Source organism: Oncorhynchus mykiss, chromosome 19, assembly GCF_057628025.1.
Source record: "Oncorhynchus mykiss isolate SJ-2025 chromosome 19, ASM5762802v1, whole genome shotgun sequence".
Lineage (NCBI taxonomy): Eukaryota > Metazoa > Chordata > Actinopteri > Salmoniformes > Salmonidae > Oncorhynchus > Oncorhynchus mykiss.
In genome coordinates, this window is record NC_143040.1 from 6,319,922 (window position 1) to 6,330,000 (window position 10,079).

The 10,079-nt window shown below is 47.4% G+C and overlaps 1 protein-coding gene across 1 annotated transcript in view; it reads left to right on the plus strand.

Moving 5' to 3' along the window:
* Positions 1-10,079, plus strand: part of LOC110516808 (adhesion G protein-coupled receptor L3) — a 361,807-nt gene that overhangs the window by 239,457 nt on the left and 112,271 nt on the right. The window contains 2 exon segments of the mRNA XM_090211801.1: positions 4,299-4,523; positions 4,615-4,779. Of these exon segments, the coding sequence (XP_090067927.1) occupies positions 4,299-4,523; positions 4,615-4,779 (390 nt within the window).

The window sequence follows — 10,079 nt, forward strand, 5'->3', positions numbered from 1 at the left end:
GGGAGAGAGGGAGGGAGAGAGGGAGGGAGGTCGTATGGCGTTTGGGGACAGGAACATTCCAATGACTACAACCCTGTGTGGGAACAGAACAGAACAGAACAGAACAGAACAGAGCAGAGCAGAATGGTTGAAGAGAAAATAATGTACTTAGTTGATGAAAGAAACGGTGGAGTGGAGGGGTTAGGGTGTAACCCAGAAGGAGTGGAGGGGTTAGGGTGTAACCCAGAAGGAGTGGAGTGGAGGGGTTAGGGTGTAACCCAGAAGGAGTGGAGTGGAGGGGTTAGGGTGTAACCCAGAAGGAGTGGAGTGGAGGGGTTAGGGTGTAACCCAGAAAGAGTGGAGTGGAGGGGTTAGGGTGTAAACCCAGAAGGAGTGGAGTGGAGGGTTAGGGTGTAACCCAGAAGGAGTGGAGTGGAGGGGTTAGGGTGTAACCCAGAAGGAGTGGAGGGGTTAGGGTGTAACCCAGAAGGAGTGGAGGGGTTAGGGTGTAACCCAGAAGGAGTGGAGGGGTTAGGGTGTAACCCAGAAGGAGTGGAGTGGAGGGGTTAGGGTGTACCCAGAAGGAGTGGGAGTGGAGGGGTTAGGGTGTAACCCAGAAGGAGTGGAGGGGTTAGGGTGTAACCCAGAAGGAGTGGAGGGGTTAGGGTGTAACCCAGAAGGAGTGGAGGGGTTAGGGTGTAACCCAGAAGGAGTGGACGGGTTAGGGTGTAACCCAGAAGGAGTGGAGGGGTTAGGGTGTAACCCAGAAGGGGTGGAGGGGTTAGGGTGTAACCCAGAAGGAGTGGAGGGGTTAGGGTGTAACCCAGAAGGAGTGGAGGGGTTAGGGTGTAACCCAGAAGGAGTTGGAGGGGTTAGGGTGTAACCCAGAAGGAGTGGAGGGGTTAGGGTGTAACCCAGAAGGAGTAGATGGGTTAGGGTGTAACCCAGAAGGAGTGGAGGGGTTAGGGTGTAACCCAGAAGGAGTGGAGGGGTTAGGGTGTAACCCAGAAGGAGTGTAAGGGTTAGGGTGTAACCCAGAAGGAGTGTAGGGGTTAGGCCTGTAACTCAGAAGGGTTGGAGTGTAGGGGTTAGGGTGTAACCCAGAAGGAGTGGAGGGGTTAGGCTGTAACTCAGAAGGGTTAGAGTGTAGGGTTAGGGTGTAACCCCAGAAGGGTTAGAGTGTAGGGGTTAGGGTGTAACCCAGAAGGGTTAGAGTGTAGGGGTTAGGGTGTAACCCAGAAGGGTTAGAGTGTAGGGGTTAGGGTGTAACCCAGAAGGGTTAGAGTGTAGGGGTTAGGGTGTAACCCAGAAGGGTTAGAGTGTAACCAAGAAGATACCAAAGACAGAATGTTAATTTCATAACCAGCGTTCAATGGTTTCATTAAATTATGAAAGAATTTCTCAAATGTCCCCATTTTTTTTACCCCCAGAACAACAGTTTAGTACGTTCCTTTTACCCCCCCCCCCCAGAACAACAGTTTAGTACGCTCCTTTTACCCCCCCCAGAACAACAGTTTAGTACGTTCCTTTTACCCCCCCCCCCCCCAGAACAACAGTTTAGTACGTTCCTTTTACCCCCCCCAGAACAACAGTTTAGTACGTTCCTTTTACCCCCCCCAGAACAACAGCTTAGTACGTTCCTTTTACCCCCCCCAGAACAACAGTTTAGTACGTTCCTTTTACCCCCCCCAGAACAACAGTTTAGTACGTTCCTTTTACCCCCCAGAACAACAGTTTAGTACGTTTCCTTTACCCCCCCCAGAACAAACAGTTTAGTACGTTCCTTTTACCCCCCCCCCAGAACAACAGTTTAGTACGTTCTTTTTACCCCCCCAGAACACAGTTTAGTACGTTCCTTTTACCCCCCCAGAACAACAGTTTAGTACGTTCCTTTTACCCCCCCCCCAGAACAACAGTTTAGTACGTTCCTTTTACCCCCCCCCCAGAACAACAGTTTAGTACGTTCCTTTTACCCCCCCCAGAACAACAGTTTAGTACGTTCCTTTTACCCCCCAGAACAACAGTTTAGTACGTTCCTTTTACCCCCCCCCAGAACAACAGTTTAGTACGTTCCTTTTACCCCCCCCCCAGAACAACAGTTTAGTACGTTCCTTTTACCCCCCCCAGAACAACAGTTAGTACGTTCCTTTTACCCCCCCCAGAACAACAGTTTAGTTACGTTCCTTTTACCCCCCCCAGAACAACAGTTTAGTACGTTCCTTTTACCCCCCCCAGAACAACAGTTTAGTACGTTCCTTTTACCCCCCCAGAACAAACAGTTTAGTACGTCCTTTTACCCCCCCCAGAACAACAGTTTAGTACGTTCCTTTTACCCCCCCCCAGAACAACAGTTTAGTACGTTCCTTTTACCCCCCCCAGAACAACAGTTTAGTACGTTCCTTTTACCCCCCCAGAACAACAGTTTAGTACTTTCCTTTTAACCCCCCCCCCAGAACAACAGTTTAGTACGTTCCTTTTACCCCCCCCCCAGAACAACAGTTTAGTACGTTCCTTTTACCCCCCCCAGAACAACAGTTTAGTACGTTCCTTTTACCCCCCCCAGAACAACAGTTTAGTACGTTCCTTTTACCCCCCCAGAACAACAGTTTAGTACGTTCCTTTTACCCCCCCCAGAACAACAGTTTAGTACGTTCCTTTTACCCCCCCCCAGAACAACAGTTTAGTACGTTCCTTTTACCCCCCCAGAACAACAGTTTAGTACGTTCCTTTTACCCCCCCCCCCAGAACAACAGTTTAGTACGTTCCTTTTACCCCCCCCCCCCAGAACAACAGTTTAGTACGTTCCTTTTACCCCCCCAGAACAACAGTTTAGTACGTTCCTTTTACCCCCCAGAACAACAGTTAGTACGTTCCTTTTACCCCCCCCAGAACAACAGTTTAGTACGATCCTTTTACCCCCCCAGAACAACAGTTTAGTACGTTCCTTTTACCCCCCCCAGAACAACAGTTTAGTACGTTCCTTTTACCCCCCCCCCAAAAACAACAGTTTAGTACGTTCCTTTTACCCCCCCCCCAGAACAACAGTTTAGTACGTTCCTTTTACCCCCCCCAGAACAACAGTTTAGTACGTTCCTTTTACCCCCCCCAGAACAACAGTTTAGTACGATCCTTTTACCCCCCCCCCCAGAACAACAGTTTAGTACGTTCCTTTTACCCCCCCCCCAGAACAACAGTTTAGTACGATCCTTTTACCCCCCCAGAACAACAGTTTAGTACGTTCCTTTTACCCCCCCCCAGAACAACAGTTTAGTACGTTCCTTTTACCCCCCCCCCAGAACAACAGTTTAGTACGTTCTTTTACCCCCCCCCCAGAACAACAGTTTAGTACGTTCCTTTTACCCCCCCCAGAACAACAGTTTAGTACGATCCTTTTACTCCCCAGAACAACAGTTTAGTACGATCCTTTTACCCCCCCCCAGAACAACAGTTTAGTACGTTCCTTTTACCCCCCCCCCAGAACAACAGTTTAGTACGTTCCTTTTACCCCCCCAGAACAACAGTTTAGTACGTTCCTATCTGAACAGTTACACTCCACTGCATTTTCTTTATCTATTCCATTGTTTCCTCCACACCAACCAGGACTAGTACATTCCCTTCTTTATCTAACTCATTTATCTCCCTCTCCTTCTCTCTCTCTCCTTCTCTCTCCTTCTCTTTCTCTCCTTCTCTCTCCTTCTCTCTCCTTCTCTCTCTCTCCTTCTCTCTCCTTCTCTCTCTCTCTCTCGTTTACTCTCACTCCTTCTCTCACTCCTTCTCTCTCTCTCTCCTTCTCTCTCTCTCCTTCTCTCTCTCCTTCTCTCTCTCTCTCCTTCTCTCTCTCCTTCTCTCTCTCTGTCCTTCTCTCTCTCACTCCTTCTCTCTCTCTGTCCTTCTCTCTCTCTCTCCTTCTCTCTCCTCTCTCTCTCCTTCTCTCTCCTTCTCTCTCTCCTTCTCTCTCCTTCTCTCTCTCCTTCTCTCTCCTCTCTCCTTCTCTCTCCTCTCTCTCTTCTCTCTCCTTCTCTCTCCTTCTCTCTCTCTCTTCTCTCCTTCTCTCTCTCTCTCTCTCTCTCTCTCTCTCCTCTCTCCTTCTCTCTCTCCTTCTCTCTCCTTCTCTCTCTCCTCTCTCTCTCTCCTTCTCTCTCCTCTCTCCTTCTCTCTCTCCTTCTCTCTCCTTCTCTCTCTCCTTCTCTCTCTCCTTCTCTCTCTCCTTCTCTCTCTCCTTCTCTCTCTCCTTCTCTCTCTCTCTCTCTCTCTTTCTCTCTCTCTCTCCTCTCTCTCTTTCTCTCTCTCTTTCTCTCTCTCTTTCTCTCTCCGTCCAGACTTGGTTCCTCCAGTCATCCACGGGCCTCCCAAAGTCCCCTCCTCCTCTTCCTCCACCAGTCGGACCGCGACCACCCGGTCTCCTCCCTACTATACCACGGCGCGACCAATCCTCACCACCTTCCCCGGTCAACGGTCCCGGACAACCACGACCGTGCGGAACCCTGCCGGTGGTGGCGTGGTCGTCCCCGGCGATAACCAGATCCCAGAGATCGTTAACCCCGGTAACGGCCATTAACGGAAATGAACTCATTCTGTTCCAATGTGTTATCGTATAATTATTGTACCTGTTTTTAACATGTACATCTCCGGTAGGTAACGGACGGTCGGTTCCAGCCATGGGTGTTCCCCCTCTGCCTCCCCAGCCCCCGGTCATACCCCCCCAGGACCACTGCTCCCCCAGGGTGACAGCTGAAGTGTCCTGGCCCAGAACCCAGCAGGGACAGATGGCCAAGCAGCCCTGTCCTGTAGGGACACTAGGTAACTACAGCCCTGTCCTGTAGGGACACTAGGTAACTACAGCCATGTCCTGTAGAGACACTACTAACTACAGCCCTGTCCTGTAGGGACACTAGGAACTACATCCCTGTCCTGTAGGGACACTAGGTAACTACAGCCCTGTCCTGTAGGGACACTAGGTTACTACAGCCCTGTCCTGTAGGGACACTAGGTAACTACAGCCCTGTCCTGTAGGGACACTAGGTAACTACAGCCTGTCCTGTAGAGACACTAGGTAACTACAGCCATGTCCTGTAGGGACACTAGGTAACTACAGCCCTGTCCTGTAGGGACACTAGGTAACTACACTACTAACTACAGCCCTGTCCTGTAGGGACACTAGGTAACTACAGCCATGTCCTGTAGAGACACTACTAACTACAGCCCTGTCCTGTAGGGTCACTACTAACTACATCCCTGTCCTGTAGGGACACTACTAACTACATCCCTGTCCTGTTACGACACTAGGAACTACATCCCTGTCCTGTAGGGACACTAGGAACTACATCCCTGTCCTGTAGGGACACTAGGAACTACATCCCTGTCCTGTAGGGACACTAGGAACTACATCCCTGTCCTGTAGGGACACTAGGAACTACATCCCTGTCCTGTAGGGACACTAGGTAACTACAGCCCTGTCCTGTAGGGACACTAGGTTACTACAGCCCTGTCCTGTAGGGACACTAGGTAACTACAGTCCTGTCCTGTAGGGACACTAGGAACTACACCCCTGTCCTGTAGGGACACTAGGAACTACATCCCTGTCCTGTAGGGACACTAGGTAACTACAGCCCTGTCCTGTAGGGACACTAGGTAACTACAGTCCTGTCCTGTAGGGACACTAGGAACTACAGCCCTGTCCTGTAGGGACACTAGGTAACTACAGTCCTGTCCTGTAGGGACACTAGGTAACTACAGTCCTGTCCTGTAGGGACACTAGGTAACTACAGCCCTGTCCTGTAGGGACACTAGGTAACTACAGTCCTGTCCTGTAGGGACACTAGGAACTACAGTCCTGTCAAGTGTAATACATGTAGTATATTATAGTAATTACATCTACAGATATACAGTAGTTACTACAGTCAGATATAATACATGTAGTATATTATAGTAATTACATCTACAGATATACAGTAGTTACTACAGTCAGATATAATACACACAGTATATTATAGTAATTACATCTACAGATATACAGTAGTTACTACAGTCAGATATAATACATGTAGTATATTATAGTAATTACATGTTTTTTATACAGCAGAATCAAGAATTGGGATCAGGGTTAGGGTTGGGGTGTTTAAGTCCTTGTAAAAAGTTAGTTGGGATCAGGGTTAGGGTTGGGGTGTTTAAGTCATTGTAAAAAGTTAGTTGGGATCAGGGTTAGGGTTGGGGTGTTTAAGTCCTTGTAAAAAGTTAGTTGGGATCAGGATTAGGGTTGGGGTGTTTAAGTGCTTGTAAAAAGGTAGTTGGGATCAGGATTAGGGTTGGGGTTGTCCTTGAAAATAAGGACAATTCCACACTCACTGGAAATAGTCTTTATAAATTCACATCCTTTCCAGCAGTAAATGCTATTTCCACCCAGTGCAGGTTTTTCATGTTCTTGACAATAAGTGTTTGACTAACACTACACACGCGGAGCTTCTGTTATTTAAACAATGGAACAAGTTGGTTTCTGTCTGCGCTTGTCTTTTCTTTAGAGGGTGGGTTGTTCTCTCTTAGAGCCTGGCTTTACATTCTGTTAGAGCGTGGGTTGTTCTCTGTTAGAGCCTGGCTTTAAATTCTATTAGAGCGTGGGTTGTTCTCTGTTAGAGCCTGGCTTTAAATTATGTTAGAGCGTGGGTTGTTCTCTGTTAGAGCCTGACTTTAAATTATGTTAGAGCGTGGGTTGTTCTCTGTTAGAGCCTGGCTTTAAATTCTATTAGAGCGTGGGTTGCTCTCTGTTAGAGCCTGGCTTTACATTCTGTTAGAGCGTGGGTTGTTCTCTGTTAGAGCCTGGCTTTACATTCTGGTAGAGCGTGGGTTGTTCTCTGTTAGAGCCTGGCTTTACATTCTGGTAGAGCGTGGGTTGTTCTTTGTTAGAGCCTGGCTTTACATTATGTTAGAGCGTGGGTTGTTCTCTGTTAGAGCCTGGCTTTAAATTCTGTTAGAGCGTGGGTTGCTCTCTGTTAGAGCCTGGCTTTACATTCTGTTAGAGCGTGGGTTGTTCTCTGTTAGAGCCTGGCTTTAAATTCTGTTAGAGCGTGGGTTGTTCTCTGTTAGAGCCTGGCTTTAAATTCTGTTAGAGCGTGGGTTGTTCTCTGTTAGAGCCTGGCTTTAAATTCTGTTAGAGCGTGGGTTGTTCTCTGTTAGAGCCTGGCTTTAAATTCTGTTAGAGCGTGGGTTGCTCTCTGTTAGAGCCTGGCTTTACATTCTGTTAGAGCGTGGGTTGTTCTCTGTTAGAGCCTGGCTTTAAATTCTGTTAGAGCGTGGGTTGTTCTCTGTTAGAGCCTGGCTTTAAATTCTATTAGAGCGTGGGTTGTTCTCTATTAGAGCCTGGCTTTAAATTCTGTTAGAGCGTGGGTTGTTCTCTGTTAGAGCCTGGCTTTAAATTCTGTTAGAGCGTGGGTTGTTCTCTGTTAGAGCCTGGCTTTACATTCTGTTAGAGCGTGGGTTGTTCTCTATTAGAGCCTGGCTTTAAATTATGTTAGAGCGTGGGTTGTTCTCTGTTAGAGCCTGGCTTTAAATTCTGTTAGAGCGTGGGTTGTTCTCTGTTAGAGACTGGCTTTAAATTATGTTAGAGCGTGAGTTGTTCTCTGTTAGAGCCTGGCTTTACATTCTGTTAGAGCGTGGGTTGTTCTCTGTTAGAGCCTGGCTTTAAATTCTGTTAGAGCGTGGGTTGTTCTCTGTTAGAGACTGGCTTTAAATTCTGTTAGAGCGTGGGTTGTTCTCTGTTAGAGCCTGGCTTTAAATTATGTTAGAGCGTGGGTTGTTCTCTGTTAGAGCCTGGCTTTACATTCTGTTAGAGCGTGGGTTGTTCTCTGTTAGAGCCTGGCTTTAAATTATGTTAGAGCGTGGGTTGTTCTCTGTTAGAGCCTGGCTTTAAATTCTGTTAGAGCGTGGGTTGTTCTCTGTTAGAGACTGGCTTTAAATTCTGTTAGAGCGTGGGTTGTTCTCTGTTAGAGCCTGGCTTTAAATTCTGTTAGAGCGTGGGTTGTTCTCTGTTAGAGCCTGGCTTTAAATTCTGTTAGAGCGTGGGTTGTTCTCTGTTAGAGCCTGGCTTTAAATTCTATTAGAGCGTGGGTTGTTCTCTGTTAGAGCCTGGCTTTACATTCTGTTAGAGCGTGGGTTGTTCTCTGTTAGAGCCTGGCTTTAAATTCTGTTAGAGCGTGGGTTGTTCTCTGTTAGAGACTGGCTTTAAATTCTGTTAGAGCGTGGGTTGTTCTCTGTTAGAGCCTGGCTTTAAATTCTGTTAGAGCGTGGGTTGTTCTCTGTTAGAGCCTGGCTTTAAATTCTGTTAGAGCGTGGGTTGTTCTCTGTTAGAGCCTGGCTTTAAATTCTATTAGAGCGTGGGTTGTTCTCTGTTAGAGCCTGGCTTTACATTCTGTTAGAGCGTGGGTTGTTCTCTGTTAGAGCCTGGCTTTAAATTCTGTTAGAGCGTGGGTTGTTCTCTGTTAGAGCCTGGCTTTACATTCTGTTAGAGCGTGGGTTGTTCTCTGTTAGAGCCTGGCTTTAAATTCTGTTAGAGCGTGAGTTGTTCTCTGTTAGAGTCTGGCTTTAAATTATGTTAGAGCGTGGGTTGTTCTCTATTAGAGCCTGGCTTTAAATTATGTTAGAGCGTGAGTTGTTCTCTGTTAGAATCTGGCTTTAAATTCTGTTAGAGCGTGGGTTGTTCTCTGTTAGAACGTGAGCTGTTCTCTGTTAGAGCGTGAGTTGTTCTCTGTTAGAGCGTGAGTTGTTCTGTTAGAGCGTGAGTTGTTCTCTGTTAGAGCGTGAGCTGTTCTCTGTTAGAGCGTGAGTTGTTCTGTTAGAGCGTGAGTTGTTCTGTTAGAGCGTGAGTTGTTCTCTGTTAGAGCGTGAGTTGTTCTGTTAGAGCGTGAGTTGTTCTGTTAGAGCGTGAGTTGTTCTGTTAGAGCGTGAGTTGTTCTGTTAGAGTGTGAGTTGTTCTGTTAGAGCGTGCGTTGTTCTGTTAGAGCGTGAGTTGTTCTGTTAGAGCGTGAGTTGTTCTGTTAGAGCGTGAGTTGTTCTCTGTTAGAGCGTGAGTTGTTCTCTGTTAGAGCGTGAGTTGTTCTCTGTTAGAGCGTGAGTTGTTCTCTGTTAGAGTGTGAGTTGTTCTCTGTTAGAGCGTGAGTTGTTCTGTTAGAGCGTGAGTTGTTCTGTTAGAGCGTGAGTTGTTCTGTTAGAGCGTGAGTTGTTCTGTTAGAGCGTGAGTTGTTCTGTTAGAGCGTGCGTTGTTCTGTTAGAGCGTGCGTTGTTCTGTTAGAGCGTGAGTTGTTCTGTTAGAGCGTGCGTTGTTCTGTTAGAGCGTGAGTTGTTCTGTTAGAGCGTGAGTTGTTCTCTGTTAGAGCGTGCGTTGTTCTGTTAGAGCGTGAGTTGTTCTGTTAGAGCGTTAGTTGTTCTGTTAGAGCGTGAGTTGTTCTGTTAGAGTGTGAGTTGTTCTCTGTTAGAGCGTGAGTTGTTCTCTGTTAGAGCGTGAGTTGTTCTCTGTTAGAGCGTGAGTTGTTCTCTGTTAGAGCGTGAGTTGTTCTGTTAGAGCGTGAGTTGTTCTCTGTTAGAGCGTGAGTTGTTCTCTGTTAGAGCGTGAGTTGTTCTGTTAGAGCGTGAGTTGTTCTGTTAGAGCGTGCGTTGTTCTCTGTTAGAGCGTGCGTTGTTCTGTTAGAGCGTGAGTTGTTCTCTGTTAGAGCGTGAGTTGTTCTCTGTTAGAGCGTGAGTTGTTCTGTTAGAGCGTGAGTTGTTCTGTTAGAGCGTGAGTTGTTCTGTTAGAGCGTGAGTTGTTCTCTGTTAGAGCGTGAGTTGTTCTCTGTTAGAGCGTGAGTTGTTCTGTTAGAGCGTGAGTTGTTCTGTTAGAGCGTGAGTTGTTCTGTTAGAGCGTGAGTTGTTCTGTTAGAGCGTGAGTTGTTCTCTGTTAGAGCGTGCGTTGTTCTGTTAGAGCGTGAGTTGTTCTCTGTTAGAGCGTGAGTTGTTCTCTGTTAGAGCGTGAGTTGTTCTGTTAGAGCGTGAGTTGTTCTGTTAGAGCGTGAGTTGTTCTGTTAGAGCGTGAGTTGTTCTGTTAGAGCGTGAGTTGTTCTCTGTTAGAGCGTGAG